Genomic DNA, 15,566 nt, shown 5'->3' with positions numbered 1-15,566 from the left:
TCCCAACACATCCACATATATACAGTAATTAAAGACATGTTCCAACGGACAAGGAAATTTAGGATGCTGTGTAATGCGTAAAGTAATGAATAAATCCGTCAAGTATGAACACTTATCAAACTAGGAAAAATAAAAGTCGAATCTATTGTCATGGCAACCCCCCCCCCCCCTCCACCGCCCCCCCCCCGAGGTAAACAAACCACCTGTCACCAGCCCCTGACACATTCCAGGACAACAACAACAACAACAGCCAAATCCAAAAGAAAAGAACAAAATAAGCCAAAATGAAGAAAAGAAAATAGAAAACAAAGTCAGTGGAAGCAAAGGGAACAGAAGAAAATAGAGCTTCAACCTGCCCCGAGAGAGATTTAGCATGGGGGTGCAAGTTTTCCCCAGTACCAAAGGGGGCATGAGGAGGCACTTTAATGGTCTTGAGAAGGAAGAGGTTGTGTAAGTGGAAGCAAAGGGAACAGAAAATAGATCGAGCTTCAACCTGCTCCGAGAGTCCAGAGATTTAGCATGTGGGTGCAAGTTTTCCCCGGTACCAAAGGGGCCATGAGGAGGCACTTTAATGGTCTTGAGAAGGAAGAGGCTGTGTTAGTGGAAGCAAAGAGAACAGAAGAAAATAGAGCTTCAATTAACCTGCTCCGAGAGATTTAGCATGTGGGTGCAAGTTTTCCCCGGTACCAAAGGGGCCATAAGAAGGCACTTTAATGGTCTTGAGAAGGAGGAGGCTGTGTTAGTGGAAGCAAAGGGAGCAGAAAAAAATGAGCTTCAACCTGCTCCGAGAGTCCAGAGATTTAGCATGGGGGTGCAAGTTTTCCCCGGTACCAAAGGGGCCATAAGAAGGCACTTTAATGGTCTTGAGAAGGAGGAGGCTGTGTTAGTGGAAGCAAAGGGAGCAGAAAAAAATTGAGCTTCAACCTGCCCCGAGAGTCCAGAGATTTAGCATGGGGGTGCAAGTTTTCCCCGGTACCAAAGGGGCCATAAGAAGGCACTTTAATGGTCTTGAGAAGGAGGAGGCTGTGTTAGTGGAAGCAAAGAGAACAGAAGAAAATAGAGCTTCAACCTGCTCCGAGAGTCCAGAGATTTAGCATGGGAGTGTAAGTTTTCCCTGGTACCAAAGGGGGCCATAAGAAGGCACTTTAATGGTCTTGAGAAGGAAGAGGCTGTGTGCAGAGAGGACTCACCAACTATGCCTTCTATTTGCTGGAGGTATCAGGTGATTGCAGTTGAAAGCAAGAGATGGCAAGTATAATCTCCTGCCCTACTACAGCACTTAATATATTAGTTGGTATTACAAGACACTTTCGCTTCACACATCAACTATTTCTAAAGGTCAAAGAGGGGGTCAGTCGGGTTCTAATGAGTGTTTCTTCAGGTTCACAGTACAGAGGAAGGGTCAAACTAGCAACAGGGTCATAAAACTACTCCCGGAAATGCCTACAACTCCTACGAAAGCCTTGTCAAATAGGTGTTTTTGGGCCGTATTTTAAGACACCATCGCTTCTCACATCAACTATTTCTAAAGGTCAAAGAGGGGATCAATCTGTTTTCATGAGTGTTTTTTAAGGTTCATGGCACAGAAGAAGGGTCAAACTACCACCAGGGTCATAAAACTACCCCTGGAAAGGCCTACAGCTCCTACAAAAGCCATGTCAAATATGTGAACTTGGGCAACGAAATGTTTTAAAATACGACCCTTTAAGTAAGACACATTCCTTCAAACCTTTCTATCTATCTGTCTATATCTCTGATGCCCCATTCCCTCATGAGAACTTCCCTCCAGGGGGTGGCTGCAGAAGTGTCTCCATCTCTCCCAGTTCAGGCACTCCCTCAGCACACTCAATCCTGCTACTTCTTACTCTCTCATTCCAATACTCGCTCACCCTATTGATCCACTTCACAGGTGGTCTTCTGACCCTTCCCTTTTTTTTAAGAGGTTTGAAAGGTTTGATCTGTCTGTCAAACCTTTCAAACCTCTTAAAAATTATAGAAAACAGGATAAATATCAAAACTCATGTAGAATTACCAACAATATGTGCTTTGATAATGGTAATGAATCTTATATCATAATTTTCTCACCTGTTGATTACTTTTTTGCTTACCTTGTCCTGAATTCCACAGCCGCCTCATCCTCATCATATTCAGCCATTACTAGGTCACTGTAGGAAGGCCTTTCTCAACACTCTGCACCACTCTTTCTGATTGTACTTCATCCTGTTCTGGCAAATCCTCTAATTTCACATATCCATCTGGTCTTTGTCTATCCCATCCTCTACAATCCACTCTGTTACTTTGGTTGTCCATCTGTTACCAGTTCTCATTAAAATCTTCTGTCTGTTCTCGATGCCATCCTGCTTGGCTCATTCTGTCCCACGTAGTTCATTTTTTACCCTATTTAGAGAGTTAATTTACAGTCCAGGTTGATAGGTGGTCTTCAGGACAGCATGTGGGTAGTCTTAAGCCTCTCGGCGATGAGTGATAATTGTCAACTTGAGGTGGCAGGCAAGACTAGAACACGGGTCCTCCAGGATGCCGCACCTACAAGCTGACCACCCAGCCACTGCCTCTCCAAAGGATGCTTGTTACTTGCAGTCTTTACCCATTCACTGCAATTGGCACAGATTTGGCTTTCATTGGTAGCCTGGTAACATATACTCCCAGTTCTTTCTCTGCCTCTGTGGTGGATGGTGGAGTGTTTACCATGTTGTATTGGTATGCTGGATATTCCCTCCCAAGTAGCATGACTTTACATTTTTCTTCATTGAATTGTAGCAGCCACTTTTTGTTCCATTCCTGTAGCTTGGTGATGTCTTCTTGTTGGAAATCCACAGTCAAGGGGTTAAAATTCCCATCATCCCATTCAGTTTTTATCATGATGATTAATTACTTACTATCACCCTCCGTCCTCATTCATCTCTCCTACCGTAACGCCTCCATGATCTAGTGGTCAGAGTGCCTGGCTACCCCTCCACAGGCCTGGGTTCGAATCCTGGCCTGGGCAGTTGCCGTGTAGTTCACCCAGCTGTTCATCCTCCCTTTTGGGCTGGTCGATAAATGGGTACCTGGGGAAACCTGGGGAAGGTAAACTGTGGCAATCCCGGATTTCATATTGGCCCATGTCCGGGGGTAACTGGTTCTTACCACCACAGGCTCAAAGGACCAACGGGCAGGAAATGAGCATCGCAGCCGCATGCAGCTGTAGCGTATGCACCAACCTTTACCTTTACCCTCCATCCTCATCCATCTCTCCTACCATTCTCTGAGGATGAATAGTTTCTTTAGGGAGAATTATTTAAGCAATCCCGAAAATGTGACTTTATTCTAACATTCTCCTTTCAGTGTACACATAGGAATAGTACATAATGATACAATAAGAGTTGACATAAACTTGATATTACATACTGTAGTATAGCACATCATGTCAACTCCCTAAGGCAGCAGCAAGTGACTCCCTAATTTGGTCTGGAACACAAAATTAAACTGCAATGAGGTAACCCCTTGTCTAGTTTATCTTCTGAACAACACTTAGAGAAACACTTTACCTGTTTTTAAAGTTTCATAAAGTTTAGATTTATAAGGCTGAAGAATCTTCACAGCAGTTTCTCAAAGAAAGAAAATTCAGCAATATATCAGCAAATAATAATGCACAGTTAACTATAGAAATAAGATTCAGAATTTCTTTAATTCTTCAGCAGTGCTGGAGTCTTTAGTTGAGGCTTATAACTGGAACACCAGGCATGAAGCTGCATCTCATACCCTCCCTCCAGGGGGTGCCTGAGTACCCCCCATCCAGGGGTGCCCGAGGGGTGCTCCCTGCTGCTCCCCCAGTGATGTCACGACCACAATACTTGAAGTTGGTTTATAATGTACAGGAAACTAACACAGCCAGACTCATTGGAGAAAGTTCAAAATCAAATTGTGCAGGTTAGATAATCTGTTTGAACACTGAAGCCATATCCATCAAAGTTCATTGTGGAAGTCCAAAGGTGGGTTTAAGTGTGAAGCAAGTTCAGAAGTTGAGGAAAGCTAGATTAGTGATGAAGATGTAAAGTCTTAGTTTTTGATTTTGTTAGTAACAAAGCAGCACAATTTAACTTGCAACATCTCCTATCCAGAGCCTCTCTACTATCTTATAAGCTTAGAAATGTAATTCCCACTAAAATATCACAATTAAATTCAATGTTAAGATTAATGCCACCTCAGTGATATAAAACAGTGCAGTTCAAAACACACTACCAAAGTTCACAGATGCTGACTACAGTAGAGTTTTGTTGAAGTTTATATATTTATTTTTCAGGGTGAGACACTCACTTGGTGTAGTGCACTTGTAACCTTCACTAGTGACCAGGAAAGCTCCAAGGAGTGGGTTCATGAAGTGCTTATTTATACATGTTATGCTACCAATTATAATCTCAGCATTATTGGAGCTTCTTTGGATTACAGCAATAATAATACAACAGTAAAGAATAAACACAGCAATCAGGGATCTCAGCAATCTGAACAGGACTGAAGTGGGATGACCTCAAGACTGAAGTAAACTGCCACTAACTAGCCTAGAAGATACAGGTTAAAGTAAGACTGTTACAGCTAATAATTATATCACAACACATTCTCAAGTATAGCTTTCCTCAACAGAAAGTAATACTGAAAACAATGCAAACCTTCTAACTGAACCTATTCAACAATACACATACACTCATCGTTAATAAGTTCTCTCAGTACACTACCAGATAAAAACCAAAACAACAATAAATAAAATTAGATGAAATAAAAACTAAATAAAAGGACTCTGGAATTAGCTAAATGACTGATTGATCTTTTAAGTGTAAGAATAAGAAAGACTCCTCCCAATTAACTGTTCTTTGGCAATCCTCTCACCATGCCTCAAGGCCAGGCTTTGAGGCTGGTGAGAGTGAGTCTACTTAATCAATTATCACAAGGAAGAGTGACCTATGTTGACCTATGTTTGATTAGGGACCTTCTGAGAGGGGTTACTACAGATGTTAGCTATGGATTTAACTATCTATGTGACAGTGACTCTTTGGTAATGAAGGATGCAAACAAATCTGCCACATCCAGTGGTATCACGCTGAGCTGTTTCACTCCTTTGCATTCATTAATAAAAAAATGAGATGTAAAAAAAATATCCATTGCAGAGTAAGATAGCTGCAGCAGCGGAGTAATGAAGATCACATGGACTAGACACATCCCATGCCACTCAGGGAGGCCATGGCGATGCTTTGCTTCTTAACTACTTAATGACTTGTCCATTGTCTTAGAGCCACCTTAATCTTAACACAGCAGAGCATACACTGTTCACATAGATCACCCTCAGAAGGAATTATGAATATAAAAGCAAGTAGTATTATACATCCAGAGATAAAAAAAAAATACTCAAACCTTGCGTGTAATCATGATACATTGGCAGCGCTAATAATGCAGAGTTGGCAATCTGAGTATCATTAAAACTGAAGGTAGATGGTGAAGAGAACATTGGCCTGAACAACAGCAAAGAGTGAAGCACTTCAAAATGAAAGTCGATTGTTAGTACGCATTAAATGGGCATATTCGGTAATATTCCTTCTTGATCTAAATTAATACAAAACTACTTAAAGGTGCTACACGTGGGGCATACATAAAATTTATTAACATCATATACACATGAAACATTTACATACTAATCAAATAGAAATGTACTTAAAATGACTGACTTGCAAGCTAATGCTTTCTGTCCTCCCTCATGAGTGCAAGAAGCACCATTATCTGACTGGCTCATGACCTTCACCCCAACACTTATGCTGTGCTGTCCCAAGGCTCAAGCTTGGGACACCCACACCACTAACACACAAGTTAACCTCTCCCTGAGCCTCTGCCCCTAGAGACTCTCACCACCACTACGTCAGTGCTGTGCTATCCCGAGACTCTGGACCAAGTCTCGTAAGATGGAAGGAAACTTTGAAAGTGCACCTTGTGGCTGAGGAATGCTAAAGGGTTGGTGAGGGAAGCTGCCTCAGTAAAGTATCAAAGTAAAAAATATATATATAAATAAATAAATAAATATTGCCTGTGCTACTGTTTGGGTGCCACTTGACATGTTCTTCACTTAGTCTTGGCAAGTCTTCACTGATTTAGCTCAAAGTCTTCATTTTTATCAGTTCCCCTTCATATTTTCAAAACTATAATTCAGCAGTAGAGAAAAAAATAATCATCATGAAGTGTGTTCTTGCCTGTGCAGGGTGGGGTAAAGGGTATCTCAGAACTAACCCATAACTCAAACAGGAGCACAGCACCCCAAGTAGTCTTACTGTGTCAGACTGTGGCTGTATACTGACACACCTTCCATCACTGACTAAGTTGTGGGTAGTTTTAAAATTGATCAAACTCATAACTAAAATAAATACTTTAAAAAATCTACAAGAGAAAGTGCCTTCTTCCATCCCGTCAGTATAAAATTTATCATCTGTGATGTAGGCCTATCATTGCACTTCTGATGGGGTGCATGTTGGAAGGGACCTAGAGTTTTGTGTTGCAGGTCCCTGCATGAAGAGAGCTGCTTAAGATAGACTCTAGAAAAGGTAACTTATACAACTCAGGCGTGGGGATGCAAGAATGCACAAGTCGTTTTCCCAACAGACTACTAAGCTGGGGCTGAAGTATTCCTTTAAAAATGTGTAATATAAAACCCTAAATACATCACATTAGGACACATACCCACAAATACAGTGCTATTTTATGAGGAAGAAAGGTTTCCACTATGAACACTAGAGAAGGATTTAGGAAAACTCTCCCCTGACTCTAACATAAACATGCACAACAATCATCAATAATTGAGGCAGCATGCTGAGCATCCCGCCACACTGACACAGCAGCCTCAACAGTATTCACATTTAGCAGCATGTGGAGTCTTGTTCAGCTGACTGAATGGTATAAAATGGACCACCAAAATTAACATGTAAAATGAGTTAAAAGAATTGTGACCGAACACCAAGGGAGAGTAAAGCCATCATAAGCCCCAGCACTAAAGACAGAGTTGGTGAGGCAGCAGAGCTTCCCTCGGCAGGGGTGAGGCGGTCCCCAAACAGGTCCAGGAGGCGCATGGCCACACCGTTGCTCCAGCCAAAGCCGTCCTGAACGTCATACTCACCTCCACCTCCGGCCTTGCCCACCACCGACACATTGTACTGCAACACAAAGTTACACTTAGTCTTCTGGACAGGTGGTGACTACACAAATACACCAACTTGAATAAAAAAATTATTATCATTGCAGCAAGAGGCACATTTTTAACTCCGTAAATGTAAGTTATTGAAACTGCTTCTGAGGGCTATCTGTTAGTACTGTTGATGTAAAAACATGTGTAGATGGGGCTTTATGGATTTTTCATGTACTTTGTCCAGTTAACAGATGGCAATACTGGCTGAAAAAAAAATAGCAGATAATATTGCTAGCATCACCAAATGATGAAAAATGGAAGTAAACTGGAAGAATATATGACGGTTTCAAATGGGAAGTACTGAAGTAACTCAATTTGAATGCCCATTTAAAAGGAAAATGTAATGTTTGCAGCAGCAACAGTCCTGATTATAGTCAATCTATCTAGACTCTCAAGAGAATGGCTCATCCTGTGGTATGATAACGCTGAGTGATGCATATGACTGATTGGTCTACATAGTCACTCACAGTACAAATATTTACAGCTCAGCTTTGGCCTTGGACAACTATACTCTGATTTTGTTTCAGAAATATTCCTAGTCTCCAATGTTGTACAGCAAATTCCCAGCCATCATTTTCTAAGTAGATGGGAATGAGAAATAGCAACTTCCACACCTCAATGGAGCATTCCTCTACACAACATAAGGTGTTATAAATAAAAATAGTGCTGTACAAAAGTCCAGTAATGGAGATAAACTTTCATACCTTTTCAAACATGGCATTCAGCTCTTGGTAACCTTTCCAGTTGCTCCTGATCCACTTCTCTGCCAGATCAAAGGAAAGCTCCTCAACAGCGTGGTGGATGTTGCGTGCCTCGTACAGCCCCATGATGATGAGGTGCTGCAGTGGTGCCCAGGCGTTAGGGAAGTCCCACTGCTGACCGCTGTCTTCCATGGAGGTGGGCACTCCACTAGGAAAAGAAAGGTGTAGGGGGTTAGGTGTCTTCACTGCATGGTGCTGAGCTTGTAACATAAAAGTTGCAAGTTCACATTTCACTCATGGCATTGTCTTCTTAACCCGGTAGCAGCGGGGATCATGTTTCTTAATGGTCCCTCCAAGCGAGAAAAATGAGAAAAAATCACCCCTCACACAAACCATTTCATAATATATATCAAAGAATTTGTGATCAGATTATGTATCACCTATTTTTTGGGGTTTAAATCATGGCACAAATTTGGCCCGTCGCTGCTACATGGTAAAGCCACAAATTTGGTCCGTCGCTGCTACCAGGTTAAAATGTAGATGTCAAGATTATTTGAGTAATGTTGCAGTTTCCTATTTCATTGATTTCCTTGAGCTGCTGTTGTTTAACCTAATACAAGTAGATAGCCATGTTTTGTATTGCTTCTGTACACGTAAGGACTGCATCCAAACCAGGCTCATGTGGTCCTGTCACACTCCTCGAAACTTTGTGTAAGATTTCCACACATACTTCACCTTACTACACACATATTGCTTCACATTATAGGGATTTTTATATGTTACACACCACAAGCAATTTTCACCCAGATTTCAGAAGAGATGAACAGAAGTAGAGTTGAAAGGATCACAAAAATTATTGCATTGATTTTGAGTGGCCTAATAACCTTGATTAGTGGTACAGCTGAGTGGGCAATACGTACAAGCATAGAAACAAAGTGACATACCCAATGTAATCTAAGACGCCCTTGTTCTTGAGGTAGTTGATCACCTTCTCCATGGTGCGTGCCCGGGAAACCTCGAGGCCATAGCAGCCGCTCCATATGGGGTGAAGGTTGGACATGTAGAAGTACCTAAGAAGGAGTAAAAAGTAAAATAAAATTATTCAATCAATTTCCAATACCAATGTTTATTCTTTTTATTGATTTCCAAACATGACTGATTGTTACCATAGGCCCAGCAACATAAAGCTACAAAGGCTGCCTGACCATAGTATACTGATATGATTAACTCCTGTAATAATAATCTTGTCAAATTCTTTTATAAAATGCAACCACCCTTTCATAGTGTCGATAATACCAACCTCCTCCTGCTTTTGGTATTTAGGTCGTAGTCATACCAAACCCCATCCGTCTGGTCCCAGAAAATGCTGTTCATGGTCTTATTCTTGGCATCAGCAAGGTTAGCGTAATGATTCCGCTTCTCAGTGTTCCCTAGGCGGCCGTAGAAGCTGCTGAGGGTTCGGGCGTTCATGCAGAGGAGACTGTTCAGGTCCACTGGTACGATCGAGGTAACGTTTACGTCCTTCATTGTGCCTGCAAGTACACACAAAAATCAGCCTCTCTGGTTACATCATCAGTGGCATAGCAGATTCCCTTCTAACTGGAGAGGCAGAGTATTTCCACATTATTCTCAGGTATACCAGCCACCTTGATACATATTCTGCTCACAAGGCAAACAAAAACTACACAACTTTGAGACAGGAGCAGACATCAGAAAGGCAAAAGTCTGAACAGTGCACAAGGCTCCTATGGCCCCTCTCAGTTAGCTATGCCACTGAATGTCACTATAAGTATCACATTGGGATCAGGTTTTTAGATGCATTCTCATGTGTTTCAAAATGAGAGAAATGAGAAGATGCTTGTGTCAGACTGGTGGCAGCTGTGGAATTATTGATGTTATTTTGCATTGGGCAGGTCATGACAATAGGAATATGTTATCATAATCAGACACTAAAATCATCATAATAATCAAAATGGTAATGAATAGAGTATATTTAATGGGTATGTATTAAGTGTGCAGAGCAAGGTAGTAAGTTTCAAGATGGTGATATGAGTCACCATTTTGGAGGCCAAGAGGAAGGCAGTTGCTTCTTATAAAGCTATTTTCTTGAAACAAACATGAAACCATCACAGATTTCAACATATAAATCAAGAGTTGGCGTAAACAGAAGTGAATACTGATGTGCTGAGTCTTCATAAAAAGAAAAAATGAAAGAGAAAATAACATAGAAAATTAAAATTGTATAGAAAATAAACTCTTTTAGAAGATAAGCTCATGTCATGCTATTGTCTGAAATATAATGAACAATAGCAGGAATACCAGCCAAAAAATAGTTAATTAAGCAATCAAAACAACACGAGGACAGTCCGTGAAGATGATGAGGCTTCAACAACTGCACACACTGACTGACTGACTTCTTCAAACACCTAACAAAGCAATCAATGCCTTGCCCACACCAGACAACCTGCTGGTCGCTGAAGTGTCCACGGTACCAAGCACAACATGACAACAGATGCCTCACCACTGTTCTTCAGTATCCCGCCAGTAAGGTTCTTCTCCACCTGATAAGCCCCGGCCATCACTAACAGCAATATCAGTATAGAGGACTTGCTGCGAACCGCATACCGACAGGCGAGGTAAAGGGTTAGAATGTACACGCCAACTGTAAGGAGTGCAGGCAGGGAGAGGGTGAGAGGGAGGAGGAGAGAGGGATGGAGGGCTAGAGAGTGAGCCTTGGCCACAACTGGTTAGAACATACACACACACACAAGCAGACGTGTGAGAAATGTTCGTGATTATGTTTATTTACAGGTTACTGAGAGCATTGGTATTTACAGTGGCTATGTATGTGCAATGTCCAACAGTGTCTACTATAGCCCAACCAAAGAAAATCCCACACATAAGCTTGAAAAATAATGAAAAATGAACAAATGGTTTACTATGATTCTACTAAAAAAATACATAAGAAGAAATGTCCATATGAAATGTAAGTAGCACCATACATATATTATTTTTTACTGAGAAGAATAATGATAGAGTACAGTATTTGTCTGCAGGAGAAAATATTGGTAGTTTTGAGTGTACAGGCAACATGGAATACTTAACATTTCTTTTAAAGACTATGAGAGTAGTTCTGTACGTCTTTGAAATGGGTGTGTTTGGGGATCTGAGCTTCTTTTCTTTACTTATTAACCATGATAAAAAAGTTGCCTATAATGTTTGATACAGGTCTTTAAATGACTGTTTTGTGGAAGAAGATTTACCATGAATATTCAAACAAAACTGAGGATGTATCGTGAAATCAAAACGGAATAGAATGTATGAAGACTTTACAACCAGAGTGAGTGAGGTCATTCAAGTGTTATATGTTAGAGACACATCCACGAAATCTACACACAGGTTCAACATGCAACACGTGCCCTCCACACTCAACACAAAGCTTCCCCGACAGCCCAGACGAGACAGATCCTGCGACTCGACTCCTATCCCGTGCAACACAAGGTCCCACATGCAACAGGACTTCACACAACATGAACACAGGAAGGCTCCAGCTGTGGTTCCTCATGCACTAACAGCTCCTTGTGTTGCAGGCTCGCCGCAGAGGTCATGGGTGGGTCCAGGGATGCTGAGTGTCGGCTGAGGTCACTTGGGTTAGTGAATGCCAGTATGCTTCGGAACTCACCTTTGTTAGTGTTGTTGTTGACGAACCAGCGAGTGGAGTAGTCCCAGCCGCTCTCTGCCCCAGACTTGAGTTCCACGTACAGCTCCTGCTTCTCTTCCTCGGTTCTCAAGTTTTCTGCCAGATGGTAGTCCTCCCTGGGCAAAAAAGGATAATTCATCATGTTTGTTCCCGATGTTCTCTCAGATTCATTTGCTACTCAAGAGATATATAGTTTGGAATTTACAGTGGCCAGTTCGTTCTCCGTGTGGTACTAATGGTAGTTTCATAGGGAGACATCAACAGAGAAAACAAGACAGGCATGGAATAATTTGAGATTGAAAGGCAAAGAGAGACCAAAAGGAAAGGGATGGAAAAATAACAGAAGAAAGGAAACAGATTGGAATATAGTACAAAAAAGGGACCCCTCTCTAATATTTCAACCCTTACCTCCATGATTCCGGCCTGGGCTCTCCCACTTCCACCCTGTACTGGGCCACGTGGTGCGGCATGCCCTTCCTGTCCTGCACCTGCACTGAGCGGTTGTTGTGCCAGAAGAGGAACTCCTTCTCCAGCAGCTCAATGTTTTCACTGTGGAAGACGAAGGCACACGATGATCTATGTGTGACACTAGAACCAACGAACTTTATCCATCGGTAATCTTATCACCCTGGTGGTAGTTTGACCCTTCTTCTGTATCATGAACCTAAAGAAACATACACCAAAACCAGACTGATCTCCTTTTTGGCCTCTGGAAGTAGTTGATTTGGGAGGGTCATATTCTTAAACATTGCGTCGCCTAAGCACACACACATTTAATAAGGCTATCGTATAACTTGTGGGCTCTTCCATGGGTAGGTAGTTTTATGAGCCTAGTTGTAGTTTGACCCTCCTTCTGTACCATGAATCTGGAAAACACACTAAGGGCCAGTTTTACAGTTCCCCATGATGGGTTAGTAAGCTCCCAAACCAATACCAGAGCCTTCGAAATTTCCTTGTATAGTGTCTAGTGTTTGTATTTAAGTTCACAAATTTGATGAAACTATACAGGAAAAGTCTTGTGGCATCGAAGACCTCACCATTTTCGATTGTATGGGATTCTATAGTTTGGTTCGGGCTGCTACGAAGACACTGTGTTGGACTGTGAAATCGGCTCTAATGCCAGACTGATCTCCTTTTGGCCTTTGGGGATAGTTGATGTGAGAGGCGGAAGGGTCTGAGAATACTAACGTGAGGAAGGCGTGGTCGTCAAAGTGGTCCATGTAGAGCTTGAACATGGGGATGAGGTAGGGTGGCTGGCTCCTGCGGGTGTAGTAGGTGCGGCCGCCATTGGGCACCATCGTGTAGTTGTTGACCATCATGAGGAAGTTCTCCAGCATGCCCTTCACAGTGTGGTTCATTTCGGAGAGCAGCAGCCCCTCAATGGTCCAGTAGGAGTCCCAGTAGTAGAATTCCCTGAAGGTGAGAAAGACAGGTTAGGAAATGTCAACCTCTCTTACTATCTCTCTCATCCCATTCCTTCTTTTCCTTTTTTTTTTTTTTTTACAACAAAGGAGACAGCTCAAGGCACAAAAAAAGGAAACAATAATAAAAAAAAAGCCCGCTACTCGCTGCTCCTACAAAAAAAAAATCAAAAGAGGTGGCCGAAAGAGAGGTCAATTTTGTATATATCAATTCTCTCTCTCTCTCTCTCTCTCTCTCTCTCTCTCTCTCTCTCTCTCTCTCTCTCTCTCTCTCTCAGTTTATCTTGGGTTCATTTTTCATTCCAAGTTTCACGAGCAATTTTCTTTTCATACATATTTCAAGATTCTCCCCTCGCAGAAGCTCCCTCCTCCATTCCTTTACATTACCCCCCCCCCCCCCCATCCTCCATTCCTCTCTCAATCTATCTATCTTTCCCTCCTCTTTCTCCTTCCAAAAACTATGCATCCATTTTTTTTCAGGAGCAGCGAGTAGCGGGCTTTTTTTTATTGTTTCCTTTTTTTGTGTGCCCTTGTGCTGCCTCCTTTGCTGTAAAAAAAATATATATTCCTTCCTTTCTTTACGTCCTACCGCAATATTTCCTGATTACGCTGGGGATTTTTTGTTTGTCTTTCTATCTTCCTATCTATCTATCTATTTATGTCTATCTCTCTCCCTCACCTGAACCTCCCGCCGGGCACGATGACGGGGTTGGGCACGTAGATCTGGGAGTGTTTCTCGGGCTCGTCCTTAACCGTGGTCGAGATCTTGCGGGCCAGCTTCTTCCACATGGCGTTCAGCTTCTTGCCCCACTCCTGCAGGTCTGGGTGCACGATTTTGTTCAGGAAGGCGGGCCTGGACGAGAGAGAGAGGGAGGGAAGGTTAAGTTAGTTTGAGTGTTGGGTGAAGGGTTTATTGGTCTGGTGGTTTGGGGTCAGACGCTCCCTTCTCCTGCATCCATCAATTTTAAAGGCAAAATAAGAGGTCAAACGCGTCTCCATGGGTGTTTCTTTACGTTCACGGTACAGAGGAAGGGTCAGACTACCACCAGGGTCATAAAACTACCCATGGATATGCCTGCAAATCCCACTAAAGCCTTGTTAAATGTATGTGCTTGGGAATCGGAAGGTATAAGGATATGACCCTTGAAGCTTTCGTCGCCCAATTACTGTTTACATATTTGACAAGGCTTTCATAGTGGTTTGAGGCATTTCCAGGGGTAGTTTTATGGCCCTAGTGGTAGTCTGACCTTTCCTCTGTACCATGAACCTAAAGGAACGCTCATGAGAACCCGATTGATCTACATTTTGGCCTTTGGAAATGGTTGATGTGGGAGGCTACTGAAGCGCCTGAGAATACGGCCCCTACAGAAGAGAGGAAAAGAAAAAAAGGGGAGAGAGAGAGAGAGAGAGAGAGAGAGAGAGAGAGAGAGAGAGAGTAGGCTATACATGTACAAGGCAATATTTCTCTCTCACGTGTCACATACATAATGGAAATTGCAAATACAGAAAAATGGAAAAGAAAAACAAAACAAAACTGGGCACACGTAACATTCAACAACATGGAAACAAAACAAGAGTGAAGAGAAAAAAATGTAAAATAGAAGATAAAAAAATGGAACTAAAGGTATATAAAAAAAAAAGAAAGAAAATGGGATAGAGGAAAGAAAACTGAATAAAACCTAACATTACAAAAACTCGAAACAAAATAAGAATGAATAAATGAATAAAATAAACGAAAACGAAGAAATAAACACCAAAGACACCTAATTAAAAAAAAAAAAACTGAAATGGATGAATATAAGAAAACAGCCTTGGCATAAGATCGGCCGGCCTGTCTGTCTGTAGGGTGAATGCAAGGCTTCGTCCAAGGGGTTCAATCATCTATATTCTGTCGGGTGAATTCAAGGCTTCGTCCAAGGGGTTCAATCATCTATATTCTATCGGGTGAATGCAAGGCTTCGTCCAAGGGGTTCAATCATCTATATTCTGTCGGGTGAATGCAAGGCTTCGTCCAAGGGGTTCAACCATCTATATTCTGTCGGGTGAATGCAAGGCTTCGTCCAAGGGGTTCAATCATCTATATTCTGTCGGGTGAATTCAAGGCTTCGTCCAAGGGGTTCAATCATCTATATTCTGTCGGGTGAATGCAAGGCTTCGTCCAAGGGGTTCAATCATCTATATTCTGTCGGGTGAATTCAAGGCTTCGTCCAAGGGGTTCAATCATCTATATTCTGTCGGGTGAATGCAAGGCTCCGTCCAAGGGGTTCAATCATCTATATTCTGTCGGGTGAATGCAAGGCTTCGTCCAAGGGGTTCAATCATCTATATTCTATCGGGTGAATGCAAGGCTTCGTCCAAGGGGTTCAATCATCTATATTATGTCGGGTGAATGCAAGGCTTCGTCCAAGGGGTTCAATCATCTATATTCTGTCGGGTGAATGCAAGGCTTCGTCCAAGGGGTTCAATCATCTATATTCTGTCGGGTGAATGCAAGGCTTCGTCCAAGGGGTTCAATCATCTATATT

The 15,566-nt window shown here is 42.2% G+C and overlaps 1 protein-coding gene and 1 long non-coding RNA gene across 3 annotated transcripts in view; one reads left to right on the top strand and one right to left on the bottom strand.

The window, feature by feature from the left end:
* Positions 1-195: 195 nt before the first annotated feature.
* LOC126987728 (uncharacterized) lies at positions 196-6,048 on the top strand. Its single transcript, XR_007741125.1, has 2 exons — positions 196-445; positions 592-6,048. It is a non-coding gene; the product is annotated as an uncharacterized LOC126987728 (long non-coding RNA).
* LOC126987726 (trehalase-like) overlaps positions 3,307-15,566 on the bottom strand; it is an 87,731-nt gene continuing 75,471 nt past the window's right edge. Inside the window, exons 5-13 of one of the 2 annotated variants that reach the window (XM_050844967.1) lie at positions 13,721-13,894; positions 12,809-13,033; positions 12,029-12,169; positions 11,603-11,736; positions 10,442-10,582; positions 9,221-9,452; positions 8,865-8,990; positions 7,924-8,128; positions 3,307-7,187 (exon numbers count right to left, since the gene is read on the bottom strand). In XM_050844967.1, coding sequence (XP_050700924.1) covers positions 6,969-7,187; positions 7,924-8,128; positions 8,865-8,990; positions 9,221-9,452; positions 10,442-10,582; positions 11,603-11,736; positions 12,029-12,169; positions 12,809-13,033; positions 13,721-13,894 — 1,597 coding nt within the window. In that variant the 3' untranslated portion in view covers positions 3,307-6,968. The remainder of the gene's footprint in view (positions 7,188-7,923; positions 8,129-8,864; positions 8,991-9,220; positions 9,453-10,441; positions 10,583-11,602; positions 11,737-12,028; positions 12,170-12,808; positions 13,034-13,720; positions 13,895-15,566) is intronic. The other variant, XM_050844968.1, reaches the window with a different exon arrangement.

The sequence above is a fragment of the Eriocheir sinensis genome, chromosome 66, assembly GCF_024679095.1.
Source record: "Eriocheir sinensis breed Jianghai 21 chromosome 66, ASM2467909v1, whole genome shotgun sequence".
Taxonomy (NCBI): domain Eukaryota; kingdom Metazoa; phylum Arthropoda; class Malacostraca; order Decapoda; family Varunidae; genus Eriocheir; species Eriocheir sinensis.
Note: the sequence above shows the minus strand (reverse complement) of the source record. Positions and strands in the feature narration are given on the sequence as shown.